A 14,336-nucleotide genomic window follows, 5' to 3' on the forward strand; every position below is an offset into this window, starting at 1 on the left:
AATGTGACCCATGGAGACAGAAAATGCAGCAGGAGAAGCAAGCATGAAAGAGGCTCGGACATAGCTTAACTGTATCATCTGCATCTTGTCTGAAATCATTAATGTCTCTAACCTTCCATATGGTATATAAGAAATAATGAGTAGATATGCATCTCTTAGGTGGTTTTATCAAGCAAAGGAGGTACAGTACACTTCTTAGCACATCCTCGCAGTACTATGGACCTGATAAGTAACCATGCTAAAATCCTGTCCCATGGAAACTGCACAAAACATGCTCTTATGTTCTGTTTGTGCCTCAGCTTGCAGAAGAACCAGGAGGCAGAGGGCTGTGTCTCCAGGCTGTTAGGGGAACACCCATAATGTGTGTCTTATCTCAAGTTAAGCTGGTCAAGGGAGATGGCAGTGTGTTGGGAATACTCCCTTTCCCTTAATAGTGCAGGGATGAAAGGAGTACCTAATGCAAGGGGAATTGTGGTGAAGGGGAATTACTGTGGGAGATCTGAGGCCACAGCTGGAAGCCGTGCAAGCCTGCCTGGGCCCATAGATGTACATTCTGCAGGGCACTGGTGCTCCCAGCACCTGAGCTGGCTAAAAGACAGCTAAATATGCAAGTACCAACTTCACGTCTGATTGCAGTGTTGATATATTCTTTCCTGGTTCTAAAGGAGGCTGTTTGTCTCTCATACTGATCCCTCCAGCCTCTTGTCATGCTTTCCTAAGCTGCATTCCCTTGTTTCATTGTTTTCAGAAAAAGCCCTGTCTCACTTAAAAAATGATCTCATATAGAGCTGACCTCAGATCTTCCTGGTTTCCCAGACATGAAGCTATTGTTCCATAGCACAGAGGTCTCTGATTCTTTTTTCTCTGTGGCAAACACCTACTTTCCATCTCTGAGATTTTGTTGTTTGTCTGTTCCTCCTTTTTTTTTTCTTTTTTTTTTTTTTTCCTCTCTGATTCTCAGTATTCTGGAATTGAATTGGAAAGTAGTAAGAGCAGGACAGCTGTCTCCCTTCTTCCTCACCAGTTTAATGGGTCTGTGATTTCATCTCATAGCTATTAGCACTTGAGTTTCCTTCCAGCTCTCCCCTTCCTTTCACCTGCATGTTGCACAACGCAAGCCTGTGTGCAGTGAGTGTGCATATTGTTCTGCACATGCAAAGGTGCTTCACAATGAGGAATATGAGAAATATTGTCCACATAATGAATAAGCCCTCAGCGTCTATGAAAAGTTCTTTTCTACTGTAATGATGCTGAAAAAATAAACCAAATTGGGAAGGTTCTGCTGTGAGTATGTCATATGAATAGTTTGTTCTCTCTACTGTTAAGAGTTTCTCTTGGAAAAAGGATGTTACTTTATTTTCCCCGTGCCTGTGGAAAACATGGTCATCATGTAACGTTTGCTGGGATCTGCTTTCCGTAGGTGAACAAGGCCTCTGTTCAGCTTTGATCAGTCCTTCACTACATAGAACCTTATTCTGCTTTGTCTTTAAATTTGAATAATAAATATGAAGCCGATCAAGAATGGGTGCTGGCAGAAGGTCATATCACACATGCACAATTTATTTTGTTTATTCACATTATCTGTTTGAACCCGTTTCTATTTCCTTCTCTCACTCTCTTTTTTCCAGAACAAAACTAGAAATGAACTTTAGGTGTAAGGAATCAGTTATTATGTACATACAGAAAGGAGCAGTTTGTTGGCTTCAGTAAGGTTATAGAAGGAAGGGCTTAGGAAGGGAAGAACTTACCAAAGTTCTAAAGCAAACTTGCTTTGGAAGAATTGCCAAAACGATTTCCTGTGAAGTCTTGTACATAAGCATTTTCCTGGGATTTGCTCCTGACTGATTCCTTATGTCCAGAATCGTAGCCTCATTTCCCCTGGGTTGGGTGAGGATGAGCATGCTCTTTCTTGCAGCATAAATTTCCTGTTCTTTGCACAGATCCACCTCTGGAATGCTGGACTTAATTGAATAAGTCTTGACTAAGGATGTCTTGTGGAGTTACTTTTTCTGTTTTACAGCACTAATTCCTTGTTTTCTTTTTCTTTACAGCTAGAACATATTCAGAAACACATATGGTATATGTAAGTAACACTTTTTAAATTCGCTTTTGCATGCATTCATTACTGGTTCTGTTATGGGAGCTGATATTCTAGTGATCTCTGAGGAGAGGGACTGGAGTTTGAAAGTGGCTTTCCCACAGGTAAAGAAAGGGGCAGAGCACAGAAAGGCATCTAAACTACTTTTTTTTTTTTTTACCCTTTGCTACTCATAGAATTTCATGTGTGTATATATCAAGCCAGGAACTTTTTATACAGTGGCTAACAATTGTTTGAAATAAGACATTCAGTCCAGCAACTTGCTGTGTTCAAAAGATAGCTACAAGTCATAAGCAAACAAAACCCCAACTAACAGCCATATTTAGGTTGCTATCCAAGTGCTACAGACAATCCCTTGTAATACTTTCTTGACAAGAAAGCTTTCATTTGTTTCTTCTTGTCTTTTCTCTGAAGTAGAATCAAAAATTATGATATTGATAAGTAAGCACCTGTGAGCAAGAGCTTTTCTGTCTCATAATCCCTACTCCTCCTTCTTTGCAGCAAGCTAAGAGGCTGCTTCTGACCTCGTAACCTGTTGATGTGAGAGTAGTTCTGTGACTTGATTAAAAGCAGCAGTCTTGACAGTGAAACAGGAGGTCTCTGAGAAAACTACATGCCTGTCTAGTGGTTTGGGTATAAGGAAGATTGATGGCTTTTAAAAGTGACCTTGCACTTTGTGTAGCTTTAATAGTATTTCAAGAAACCTAAGTAAATAACATTTTTTTATATGCTGATAACTTAATAAAACCAGGGAGAATACTTCACGTATTAAACAAGGAAATGATGGTTTGATACATGCTTCTTGGGGTCAGCATAGCTACAGGTTCCCCAGGTGGGTGATAAGGAAAGTCCTGCCTTCACAATCCTATCATTAGGCTCTTGGGAAATACTTGAGAATGATAAGAATTAGTATTTAAGCCTGTCACCAATTTAAAAAAACAAAACAAAACAGAAAAAAACCCAAACACCTTTGTTCTGATTTCTTTTGTTTTCTCTAATTCTGTCCTATGGGCAATGTTCACTTCTGGATTTACCTGACTTTGATAGGACCTAAGGGCTTTCAACAGTTTGTTGAGTAACATGCTTTTTTCTTAGTTCACCTGATATGGTGGCAGCACTCGGCCCATGGCTTTTGCATGCTCTCTACAGTTACCAGACATGCCACCTTTTTAAACCAAAGGAGGACTCAAGTGTTGTTTGCTGCAGTTTGGGATTTTTTTTTTCAAACTCTCATGGAAAAACGTAGGAGAAATGGAGGGGGAAAATCTCCAATTGTAATCTCTGAAATCCCCCTCCCATAATGTCTTATTAGCAATTGCAGAAGTAAATGCTGTTTACATCAGTCTGGACAGTTGATTCCCTCTGTTTCTTCATGGAGTTGACTATCTCTGGGCTTTGATCAGAACTGGAACAGGAAATAAAATGAAATGTCATTGAGCACTTACAGTATTATTCTAACCCTCCGCAAGATTCTTGCCTGGAAGTTTTCAGCTGTTGGAAGACTGCTGTCCCAGGCTCACATGCACAATTAGGCAGGTGTTATTTCATGACTTTATTCAAGATTTAGAATTGGAAGATTTTTTTTCTTCGCAGACATAAGTGTTTGAACATTTTAATGTACTTCTCCATGAAGGTCAGATTTTCTGATGATTGACACAGTAAACAGTTTTCTACCCCAATGGAAATAGCATCCGGGGCTTTTTTCAGAAGTAGAAACTCAGTTTTGCAAAAGCAACTCTCCCCTAGACTCCCAGAGTAGTCAGTACAGAGAGAGGAAGGCTCTTCCAGAAGTATGCTCAGATTGCCTAAAACAAAGTTGCTGTTCAAAATAGCTTTTTTAATGAGTCTCTCTGTCATTTTCTCTATACTGGTCATGGACTGACCTAAGGAGGTTAACCTCCTTTGGCTACATTTAGTCTGTGAATAACCTTGCCACCTCCAAAACTCAACTACTTTCATCTGGTAACGTTTCACAGCCTTTCTGCATTCATTTTGCTTGGAAATACTGATGCCGACAGAGAAGGAGGTGTTATAAGTGTTTTACTCTATGGCTGTTTGCTCACATCTTTCATTTTTTCTTTATTACATGTAACACTGCTATTCTGTGTAAACTCCATTCTTCATCATATATAGGTTACTGACCTGAAAGTTGTACTCAGAACATATAAGTGATTTCACTTAATTCTTCAAATAAATATTAAGGCTACTGTAAAACTGAGGAAAGGATTTAATTGCAGACTAGGCAGACAGAGGAACAGGTCTTGAAAGTTGGAATCATGATTCACAAGCCTAAGAAAAGGAAAAAAGAAACCAAAGAGAAACCTTTCATCACCAACCTCCAGTTCTTCTTGCTCTCCCACCCAAATTAATTCAGTGAGGGTTTTTAAGCCTTTTTAATTGAAATAATTTTTTTTAACTAAGTCAAGCACAGGTTATCATAAATCAGCAAATAAACAGCAGTTATTTTAACATCTTTTTAATAAAGCAAGAGGGCAAAATTAGCTATTATGTTAAATACATCCTCCTGTAACACTTAGTTATTGCCCTAATAGTGAAGGTACCAAATTTACTAAAATCGGGAAAAAAAACCCAAAAAAACTGTACCAGTTCTGCTTTGCTTTGCACTGATGCAAATGTGCGTCCCGGTGAGATTCACCAGAGAATTTAATGGAGAGACTGAAAAAGTCCATTCTGGTCTGGAATCACAGCCATTGTATGCACTGATCCTCACAAAAGAGGGTGGGTTTTAAAGCAGCAATTACATTCATGCAGGCTTTTAAAAAAATATACGTGATTTGCAGTATTCATCATGTGACATTGTTTGATGTCTATGTGGGCAACAAATGCAACAAATTTGTCACTTTCTGCTAGACTGGGAATGGAACAGGCAATACAGTCATGCCAATCACAGCCCAGACCTGGTGATTTTCACTTCCTGAAGCACTGAATTGCGTTGCCAAATGACAAGGCACTTCTTTGCAGATTTTGCTTGTACCTGATGAGGAGGTGTGAAAATTCCTGACTACGTCTGAAGCTGACCAGGTGCAGGGCATAAGGAAAAGCTACTTCTCAGTGCACAGAAGATGGCAAGCTGTGCTCTCTAGAAATGGCTCCCGCGCTGATTGATACAAAAGAAGTTTGCAGGTGATATTCTGCTATAGATGAGGGCCTCTAGTAGGAAAGCCAGATTTTCTGAATATTTAAAAAAACAATAGTTCTTTTTAATCTCTTTAAATTATTACCTTAAGGACATCTGCTTGTATCATAATGAGTGATTAATTAAGTCAATACTTTTAAAAAGTGAACTGCAGATGATTAAAAACCAAAACCACTCAGCTGCTGTTCAAAGGTCCATCCTGCAAGAATTTATCTTAATGACAAGGTCATCACTGGCTTTGATAGCACAAGGTTATGATCTAGTCATTGCTTATTACCTGCTGAGAGCTAGATCCCGATGCTAAGAGGTAGGAGCAGCTACCTCTTAACAACAGGGTACTTGAGGAATAAGATGTTTTTTTAGTTGATCAGGGATTTTTTAATCTAGACCTTAAATTCAGGACAATGCTGTCATTGCAGAAGACACAGACACTTTTGCGAGACTCCAAGGGGGCATCAGAAGCTCTGTTTTAGTGGTTTGAAACACCAGAATGAATCCCAAGGTGGAGGTTCTTTCTCCATCCTGTATATTCTGCTTCCAGCACCCTAAACTGAGTAAAAATTAGCAGGATGTGTGAGTGCTTGGTGTAAGAGAAGTGGGATCTGATCCATGTTGTCATGCACACCAGAGTCTGGCTCCATGACATGTATCCAGAAGGGGATGAGCACATTTTCACTGCTTCGAGAGAAGATAAAATGAAAATTTCTGAGGAGTCTTTCTGCAAGTGATGTCCCACAAACATGCTTAACAGAGCAGATGACTCACAAGTCCATTTCAACTTGCTTAAAAATGAATTGCAAATAGCTTCTAGCAATCTCCTGTGATTAAGGTGTAGCATGTAACTGCCCTGTCCTAGCATCAGAGCCCTGGCTGCAATGACTTTGTCTTACCTTTTTACCTCAGAGATAATCTGCATTGACTCCGATTTTGGTGCATTAGCTGAGACCTTGAGCTCATGTGCATGATCCTACCAGAGTTGCTTTCTAACTTACCCAGTAAAAACTTAGGGGCATTTTATTTGGAGCTCCTTTTTCTGTGTAGGTATTTGGATAGTTCACATCTGAGCCCAGAACATTTTAAGCTGTGCAAGTAAGTTCACAAGTTGTTAACCTTGTTTCTTTTAGCATCAAAAGGAAGAATCTCTTGCCCAAACATATCCCCATAAATAGCAAATACTGTTTGCAAAATCTGGTGCAATTTAAATATTCCAAATTCCTGTTGCCCATCCTGGGAGCCTGGACCCAACAGTCACACATTTACATCACAGAAAGAAAAGGGAGGACCTTACCCACAGGGTAGGAAAACCTCAACATTGGAAGGGAGGACCTTACTCAGAGGATATGAAAACCTCAACATTGCACAAAGCATCCATTGAGAAATAGCAAAGACTCAGGGTAGACAGTTTCTCCAACCAAAATACCACTACCACCAAACCCACATCTTTGGGCAGATAGAGTTTACATAAATTGCTCACTACCTACCTAAACAAAATCAAAGGATATTCAGGGTGCCTGCAATATATATCATTCAGTCAGTTATAGATACCCTGACACCTTGATCGGTTTCTTACAATCAGGGCCTTTAATTGCAGCTAATAATCAGTATTTCCTGTGCCTAGTGAATGGGATGAGGTGATTGTGCAGGAAGCCTGTGTTACTGCTTTTAAAAGAGTAATATGCTCTACTGCTGATTGTGTATTCCAAGGTCTGCCACTGACCTTGGGCATCACGCCTGAGCCACAATTTTCAAATTTGTATGTCTGAAAAGAAGCAGATTGTTGTATTTGGGCATGTGAATAAACAGACTGGTTTCCTCAAAAACCTTTTAAAGTATGTCAAGCTGGGACCTGAACAGTGACGTATCTTAATCATGTTGGAAGCTTTAAAGAAAGAAACTGCTGCAGTGCTGGCTGTAATCAGAATTGGTGCAAAACAGTGAAGGTTTGTTCACAGCTCCTTCTTTGAAAGAGAACTGTTCAGCTTGTACTTTTCAGCATGATAGCCTGAGGTCTGGCCTGCTGATGAGAGACCATCTCTAAAACTGTGTAGTGTTTTATAAATGCTTGGCATTAGGATGCTGAACAGCTGCTTTAATTATGAGGGCACTGGTAAGTGAAGTTCCTACTGCCTTTCTGACTGAATGCAGACATTTCTTATTAAAGACCCAAATCCACAAGGTACTGGTCACTCTTAGCCTTCATGGCAGTTTCTTCTGAGAAGACTGTCTGGTTGGGAGCTCTGGTCTCTCAGTGGGAATTTAAAAAGCAATTTCCATCTGTTGCTGCAGGCTGTGTTTCAGAGTATGGGTTCATTTGTGACTCATGTTTCTTTTCTCTCCTTCTTTCCCTGCCCCCTTTCTCTCTCTCATCTTCTTTCCTCTGCAGAGGGGGTAAGAACGAGCCAGAACCAGAGCAACCAATCCCTCGAAAGGTGCAGATTCGTTCTCTCCCTTCCTTGGAGGATATTGATCCAGATGTGTTAGATAGCATGCACTCGTTAGGCTGCTTCCGTGACCGAAATAAACTCTTACAGGACTTGTTGTCAGAAGAGTAAGCACTTACTCAGCCTTCCTATCAGTTGGGTGTCCGCGGACTGGGATGCTTATAAACCTGGGGAGAGGTAGAGAGCACTTTAACTGATGTCTCTCACTGTGAGGGACCAGTAGCAACTTCCCGCCCTCTGGCTGCTCGTTTGCTAGTGAGGTGTTGGGAGCAAGCACTGAGCCTTTCTTGCACCACGTGTCAGAAGCCTTGGAGGCATGGTGCTGTCACTTTTCCTGCTGTCAGGCAAGGTAACTTCATGAAAAGATGGGCAGTCTGGATGGGGAGGTTTCATTGCTGTGGTTTGTGTTGGGTATGCCATTGTTGGCAAATTTTTGTTTATTTCAAGCCTCGCCTGAGAGCTGGTGTATTTCCTGAGGTGTTAAGAGAGACACATAGTGGAAAGAGCACTTAGAGGCTCAGGAGACCTGTGTTGCTGCCACTCTTGGTTTGGACTTCCTGTGAACACGTTACCTTGTCTATCTTGTACCTCTGTTCTTTGTGTGTAACATGGGAATCATTTTTCCTTTCTCACTAGCTGCTTGTTGGAGACAGCAAGGTTTTCAAAAGCTTTGTGGGTGGTGTATCTAGCTGCCAGGTTCATGACCATTTCCAGGTTATTCACAATAACTGTAGCTGTTTTATGAGAAGGGTTCATCTACATGTTGATGTTTTGGTGTGGGTTTGGGTTTTTTTTTTTCCTCTTCAAATTTAAAGATTTTTTTTTTCTTTTTTTTCCAGAGAAAACCAAGAAAAAATGATTTATTTTCTTCTGCTTGACCGGAAGGAGAGGTATCCTAGTCATGAAGATGAGGATCTTCCCCCTAGAAATGAAATAGGTACTCCAGATATGATCTCTGTCACCATGAACCCATCTCAACTAATTGCTCTTCACCTTTTTTTGTTTCTAAATACATACCCAAAACCTAGCACCAGTGTTACCTTCTCATTGAAACGGTCTACAGTGTTGGTGAGCATCTTCAGCCTGAGGCAGGCAGGTCTGTTCTGTGGTTAAACTCAAAAGCTAAATTTTTCAGGACTTGTCTGTCTCACAGTGCAGAAACATCCAAGTTGGTCTTGATTTCAAATACATCACGTGGACCCACAAACTGGTTCTCTGGAAGTAGATGAGGTTTAGAAGCAGTATAATCTAGTGGCAGGATTTTCTAATTACTAATGTACATTCAGTATTGCAGAAATGCTGCTTCTGGATTTCAGTTAGTAAGACTGTGTAGTATTGTATCCCTATGAAGTTATATATGCACACTTTCTCTTTTCTGTAGGTAAATATATACACTTTTGAAGGTATAAATAACATCACCTGTTTATAGTACATACATCAGACTTATGTGTTTAGACTGTCTTAGAAAGATTTTAAAAACTTAATATGCACTAAGATTATATATCTTAAAAAGCTTTTGTAATACCACTTTATTCCTGAAGTATTTTAGGGTACTGCTGATGACCAAGGACTTCACTAATCTAGACAACACGTAAGATGCTTCCCTAATGAACTAACTATATAAGTGACTCTTGCTCTGCAGAGTGTCAAAAGTGTAACTAATAAAGGATTAGTCACTTCTACCAATGTCCTGAAACAGCATTTTTACACAGTAGTGTTGTGATTTTCAGGTATTGTATTTAAGCACTTTGAAGGCTAGAAGCAAAGTGCTCTTTATTTTCAGTTGAAAGCCTGGACTCTCTTAAGTCTACAGGGCAGTAGTATATTGAACTGTAAGTTTATTAATACTCTGTTGAATTATTACCTTATCCAAGTTCCAGGCTCCAGGCCCTATAATTTTGCAGGGAAATCTTTTCTGTGGGAGAAGAGATGGAAATTCTTAGTTAATGCAGTAGTTTTTAAACTCTTACCTGGTTGGAGCTACAGAGAGCATGTTAGCAAGGATCCTGATGAAGATGAGTACATGTGCCAACTGCAGGTCCTGTGGTTAAAAGTCCCTTACACAGTGCAGTTTGTCATCTAGCACTTTACTGATCAGCTTTTGACTCAAACAGATTATCCTGTCATGTAAAGACACCATCATGTTGGTTTAGAAATGCTTTTTTTCATAAGAAAAGAAGCAAGGTGACTCTAGAATCTTCATATCCAGCATGTAAGTGAATATGTAGCTGTACCCTAAATATATCATATATCTCTTTTCCACATGCCAAAGTATTTTCATGGTTTGAACTGAAATACTATGCTCCACTCTTGTATTTCTTTGTACAAGGAGAGAAATGTACCCAACAGGGAAACACCACTCTGAATGTATCATTGGCACATTTTAGATTCTTTGAGCAAAATTCTTTATGTGTTTGTAGGTTGTATTTTCTCTTCCACAGGGGGTTTCCACCTCCTCTGTTCCCAGCAGTATCTCTGAGAACATGGGGCAAGTTTAATTAAGAGCACTCATGCTTCTGATGAATCTCTCATCGTTAGCCATTAGCAATGGCCTTGCACAAACAAAGAATAGCAGAGAAAAAGAAACAGATTTAGTAACAGCAGCTTGAAGAAACCACATTCATGAGAGTTGTGCACTGCCTGAGCTCTTGCCAAAAAAAAAAAAAAAATAAAAAGTGTATCTCAGAGTTTTTTTGCTTTTTAGTCTTTCTTTGAGTGTTAGGTCTCAGAAGAGATGGATGCAGGTAAAAATATGGCCAGCTCCGGCTAGTACTCTCTGCTGGTGTCCCTTTTGTCTGTTTTCAGCTATGTGAAGTATTCTTAAAGAGCCAGGGAAGGGCCACCTTCAACATATTGCAAGTCCAGCTCATTTTCTTTACCTGAAAACATAGAAATGAGAAACTTCTCAGTAAAGTGAATGAATGTCATCTAATATCTCCTTGAGGAAAAGGCTTTTGTGGGGTGCAGCTTCTTAATGAACTCGAGAACAAAAGATTGGGACAGAACAGCCATATAGGATGTAGGTGCCTCATTCAAACTCAGAATTTGAACCTTTATTTCCCATCTTCCAGTTGAATGCCTTTATAATTGAATCATTACCTATACAATTCTCTTTTCCTCTGTAAAAATCCTTAGGAATTACTTCACTTTTCTGATGTGAAATAAAAGGAAAATGCATCCTCACAACTATCACAGATCCAGACTAGGACTTGATTTTTCTTCCCCCATCTGAAAGATTTCCAGTGAGTCAAGAAGAGAAGAGCAAACACTGGAGGTTTTCCTATTTTTAATTCTTGTGCTTCCACAAAATATTCTACTGTTTTTATATGATACCACTTTAGTCTTTATGGCAGGATGGCTGTGTATTTAACTGTTTCTTTAGTGTCTTTAGACTTGATAGGATGACAGACTCGGTGCCCTGTCATTTCTTACTCAGGCCCTTCTGAAAAATGGGTACAATACTAGCTACCCTCAGCTATGTGTAGAGTAGGATTGTAGCCAATTTTAAAGAACAATCAAATATCTTTATTAGAAGCTCAGCCACAATCATGCAAGCTTCTGGATGTATTTTCCATCAAACTTTTCTGAATTGCTGTTGTTGAATTTATAGGTGTTTTTAACTACCTGGTCTTTTTGCTTAGTCTCTCTCTTTGATAGTTTAAAATATAGATTGGAAATCAATATCTTCCAGCATATTTAGCAGCAAGGACTGATATTAAAGAACCATTTAGCTTGTTAGTGATATCCTCCTCCTTAATTGTTCTGTTGATTCCCTCATGATTCTTCTGGCTACTGTCCTCTCAAGCTTTCTCTTTCTGATGGCTGTACATAACACCGTTACTCAAGTCTTTAGCTAATTCCTCTTCAAATTTCTTCTTCACCGTCTTTTGATGTGCACCTTATATTTGGCCTGTCACTTTTGTAAGTGTCATTCAGCTGAATTTCCATTTACTAAAGGCGTCTGGTTTGAACATGCTTGGATCAAATTGCCTTTTAAAATACCTATTCATAAGATGATAGATTCTTGCCTCTATCCAGCTTTCCTGTTTATATTCTTATTATTAACTAACATCAATGAAGTCTGAGTTTACTCCTCTCCATTCTTTTGACATTAGCTGCTTTCTTAATCTTCCTTCTTCTTTCTTCTTTTCTTTTAAACTGCACTCTTCCACCTTCCTTGCTAATGCTGATATTCATCTGCAAAACTCTGTCACTGATACTAAACATATTTACTTTGTCATTAACGTGTGTTACTTGGCTCTAGTCACACTTCTGATACCAGCAGTTGTCCTGTGCAGTGAATCCCTTCTCATACTTTGGACTTGTTGGAAGAAGCAAGAGTTTGAAATGTCTAAACCTTGTCCCAGCTTACTTCTGACCACTTGCATGTGGTTTATTAGGTTTATCTCCCTTTGTTTTTCCCTTAACTTTACACACTACATATTTTTCCTGATCTGGAGGTCATTGCATCTGCTAGTATTTTCTACTAACATTTTATTACTGGACGTAGTTTGAAATGGAATGAGATGCAACTGCCTTTTTTTTTTTTTCTAATTATTTTTTAACAGGAACATTATTACTATTAATACAAAGAACATAAGTTATACAGTAATGGGTTCAGTTGTTATCACTAGCCATTTGCATTTGAGCTGTCTTTGCTCATGCACATTGTTTCAAGAATAAGCACTGCTTTAAAGAGATCTTGTTCTAAAAAGCATGATGTGAAAGAGAGAAGAAACAAACAAGCAGATGAGGGGAGGAGGAGGGCAGGATAATAAAAATAATACCATCAGACTATTTATGTGGTATCTCTGTTTTTACAAAGGAATCCTGGCAGAGGAAGAAGTCTTAGGGGCTGGGCACTGTGAGCTTCTTTCTAACTGCAGGGGTGAAGGATGCGTTTTTTTACAAGTCGTGACTCTTCACTAAAATTAAAAACATATCTATAAGTGAAGGCAGGGAACTGGAATAGCCCAACCAAAGAAAAGAAAATCCTTCTATATTTTTTTTTCTGTCTTCCTCCTCTTTACTGTTTTGATGCCATGAGAGATGTTAGTAATAAAATAATCTTAGCAGGTCTGCATTTGGTTCCCTGCTTCACCATGGAGGTTTGTATGGTTTGGCAAGTCACCTTCTGCAATGCAGTTTGGTGTCTAAGGACTCTTTTCAGAGCAATTCAGGTGTTTCTCAGAACCTCAGTAAATGTTTGTCAGCAGCTTTAAGAATGAATTGCCTTAAAATACCTCATACCTCAGTTTTCACTGTGCAAAGTGAAAGTAGCATTTCAATTCCTCATAGAAATGTTACACAATAAAAAGTGTAAAGCATCTCAGTTACTATAGCAGTAAAAGCTGTACGATGATCTCTGAGATAAATTTTAGTAGCTCTTTTTGGAGATTCATCCCAGGTAGACAAGTATGCTTAATTTGTAATGTTGAAAGAGGAGAAATATAAAGCAGGAGGCAAAACATGAAATCTAACCTTAAAGAGGCAAAAAAGGGTATATTTTCAGAGGAGAATGCAATTTTGAGTTCAGAGTGTACTCTTGTCCCTGTGTCACATTTAATCTTGCTAGCAGGGACATCAAAGGCAAGCTCTAGCAACCTGAGTACATATTCAGGATCCCTAGATGGCTTATACTCTGGCTAACAGCTTGTGCTATAGCCTATGGCATCATCTTGTTATTACTGTTATCATCTTTGCAAGGTAATTTCTGCAACCTATGCTATAGTTGTACCTTTATTTTACAGTGCTTGTACATTCAGGGCAGTAGCAGTGCTCCTTCTCTCTGTAGATGGATTGCAACTTATGTCTTAATGTTTGCAAATTTGGAAGAAGGGAGAGACTGCAAATGTTCAGCTCCATCTTGATGATACTTGTCTCTGTAAGGGGAGGTGTGAGAGTGAGATTGTTGAGAGAGGATTTAACCAACCTGTGTGAGGTAAGTCACAGCCGAATTCAGCTGACTGTGTTTTCTTTTCATCAAGATCCCCCCAGGAAGCGTGTGGACTCTCCAATGCTGAACAGGCATGGGAAGCGGCGGCCAGAAAGGAAGTCGATGGAGGTTCTCAGTGTGACAGATGGCGGCTCCCCAGTCCCTGCTCGCAGAGCTATTGAAATGGCACAGCATGGACAGAGGTGGGTCTCTCCTTTACCCAGGAGTCCTGCCTGTCTGGGTTTGCTACCCCCTTTTATGTTATACATACAAAAGAGCTGTGGAGCTTTTCTGTTCGCACCAGCACTCATTACAACTTCCAAACACATTTGCAACATGATGTGGCAGCCAGCAGCGCTTATGCACGCAGGACCAGCAGTCCTGCCAGGGGCTTAAGAGTTCTGTTCGCTTGCAGCTATTGCTCAGGAAACCGCTGCGTCCTCTGGGCAAGATTCATCTCACCTCTTTTTAATCGTCAAGAACATAGGCATTCAGTCTAAGCGTGTGATACAGGCTCTCAGTCTAGGCAGTGGGGACAGATGAGGGCTTTGGAAGGTCTCAGATACCTATGTCTTCTGTTCTAACAATCTTAGGATAAATTACCCTCTGGTTGTTCCTCTCTGTCTCCACAGCCTACAACAGGAATCTAGATGACTGTCTTGGACTAGGTGCCTAGCTTTTGGGCACCCAAAGTTGAATGAGATG

General features: G+C 39.8%; 1 protein-coding gene across 17 annotated transcripts in view; it reads left to right on the forward strand.

The window, feature by feature from the left end:
• Nucleotides 1-14,336, forward strand: part of BRSK2 (BR serine/threonine kinase 2) — a 313,836-nt gene that overhangs the window by 249,690 nt on the left and 49,810 nt on the right. For all 17 annotated transcript variants that reach the window (XM_030482891.1, XM_030482893.1, XM_030482898.1 and 14 more), the window contains exons 9-12: nt 2,052-2,083; nt 7,639-7,803; nt 8,536-8,633; nt 13,684-13,834. In XM_030482891.1, coding sequence (XP_030338751.1) covers nt 2,052-2,083; nt 7,639-7,803; nt 8,536-8,633; nt 13,684-13,834 — 446 coding nt within the window. The remainder of the gene's footprint in view (nt 1-2,051; nt 2,084-7,638; nt 7,804-8,535; nt 8,634-13,683; nt 13,835-14,336) is intronic.

This window comes from Strigops habroptila, chromosome 4, assembly GCF_004027225.2.
Source record: "Strigops habroptila isolate Jane chromosome 4, bStrHab1.2.pri, whole genome shotgun sequence".
In the NCBI taxonomy this organism is placed as follows: Eukaryota; Metazoa; Chordata; class Aves; order Psittaciformes; family Psittacidae; genus Strigops; species Strigops habroptila.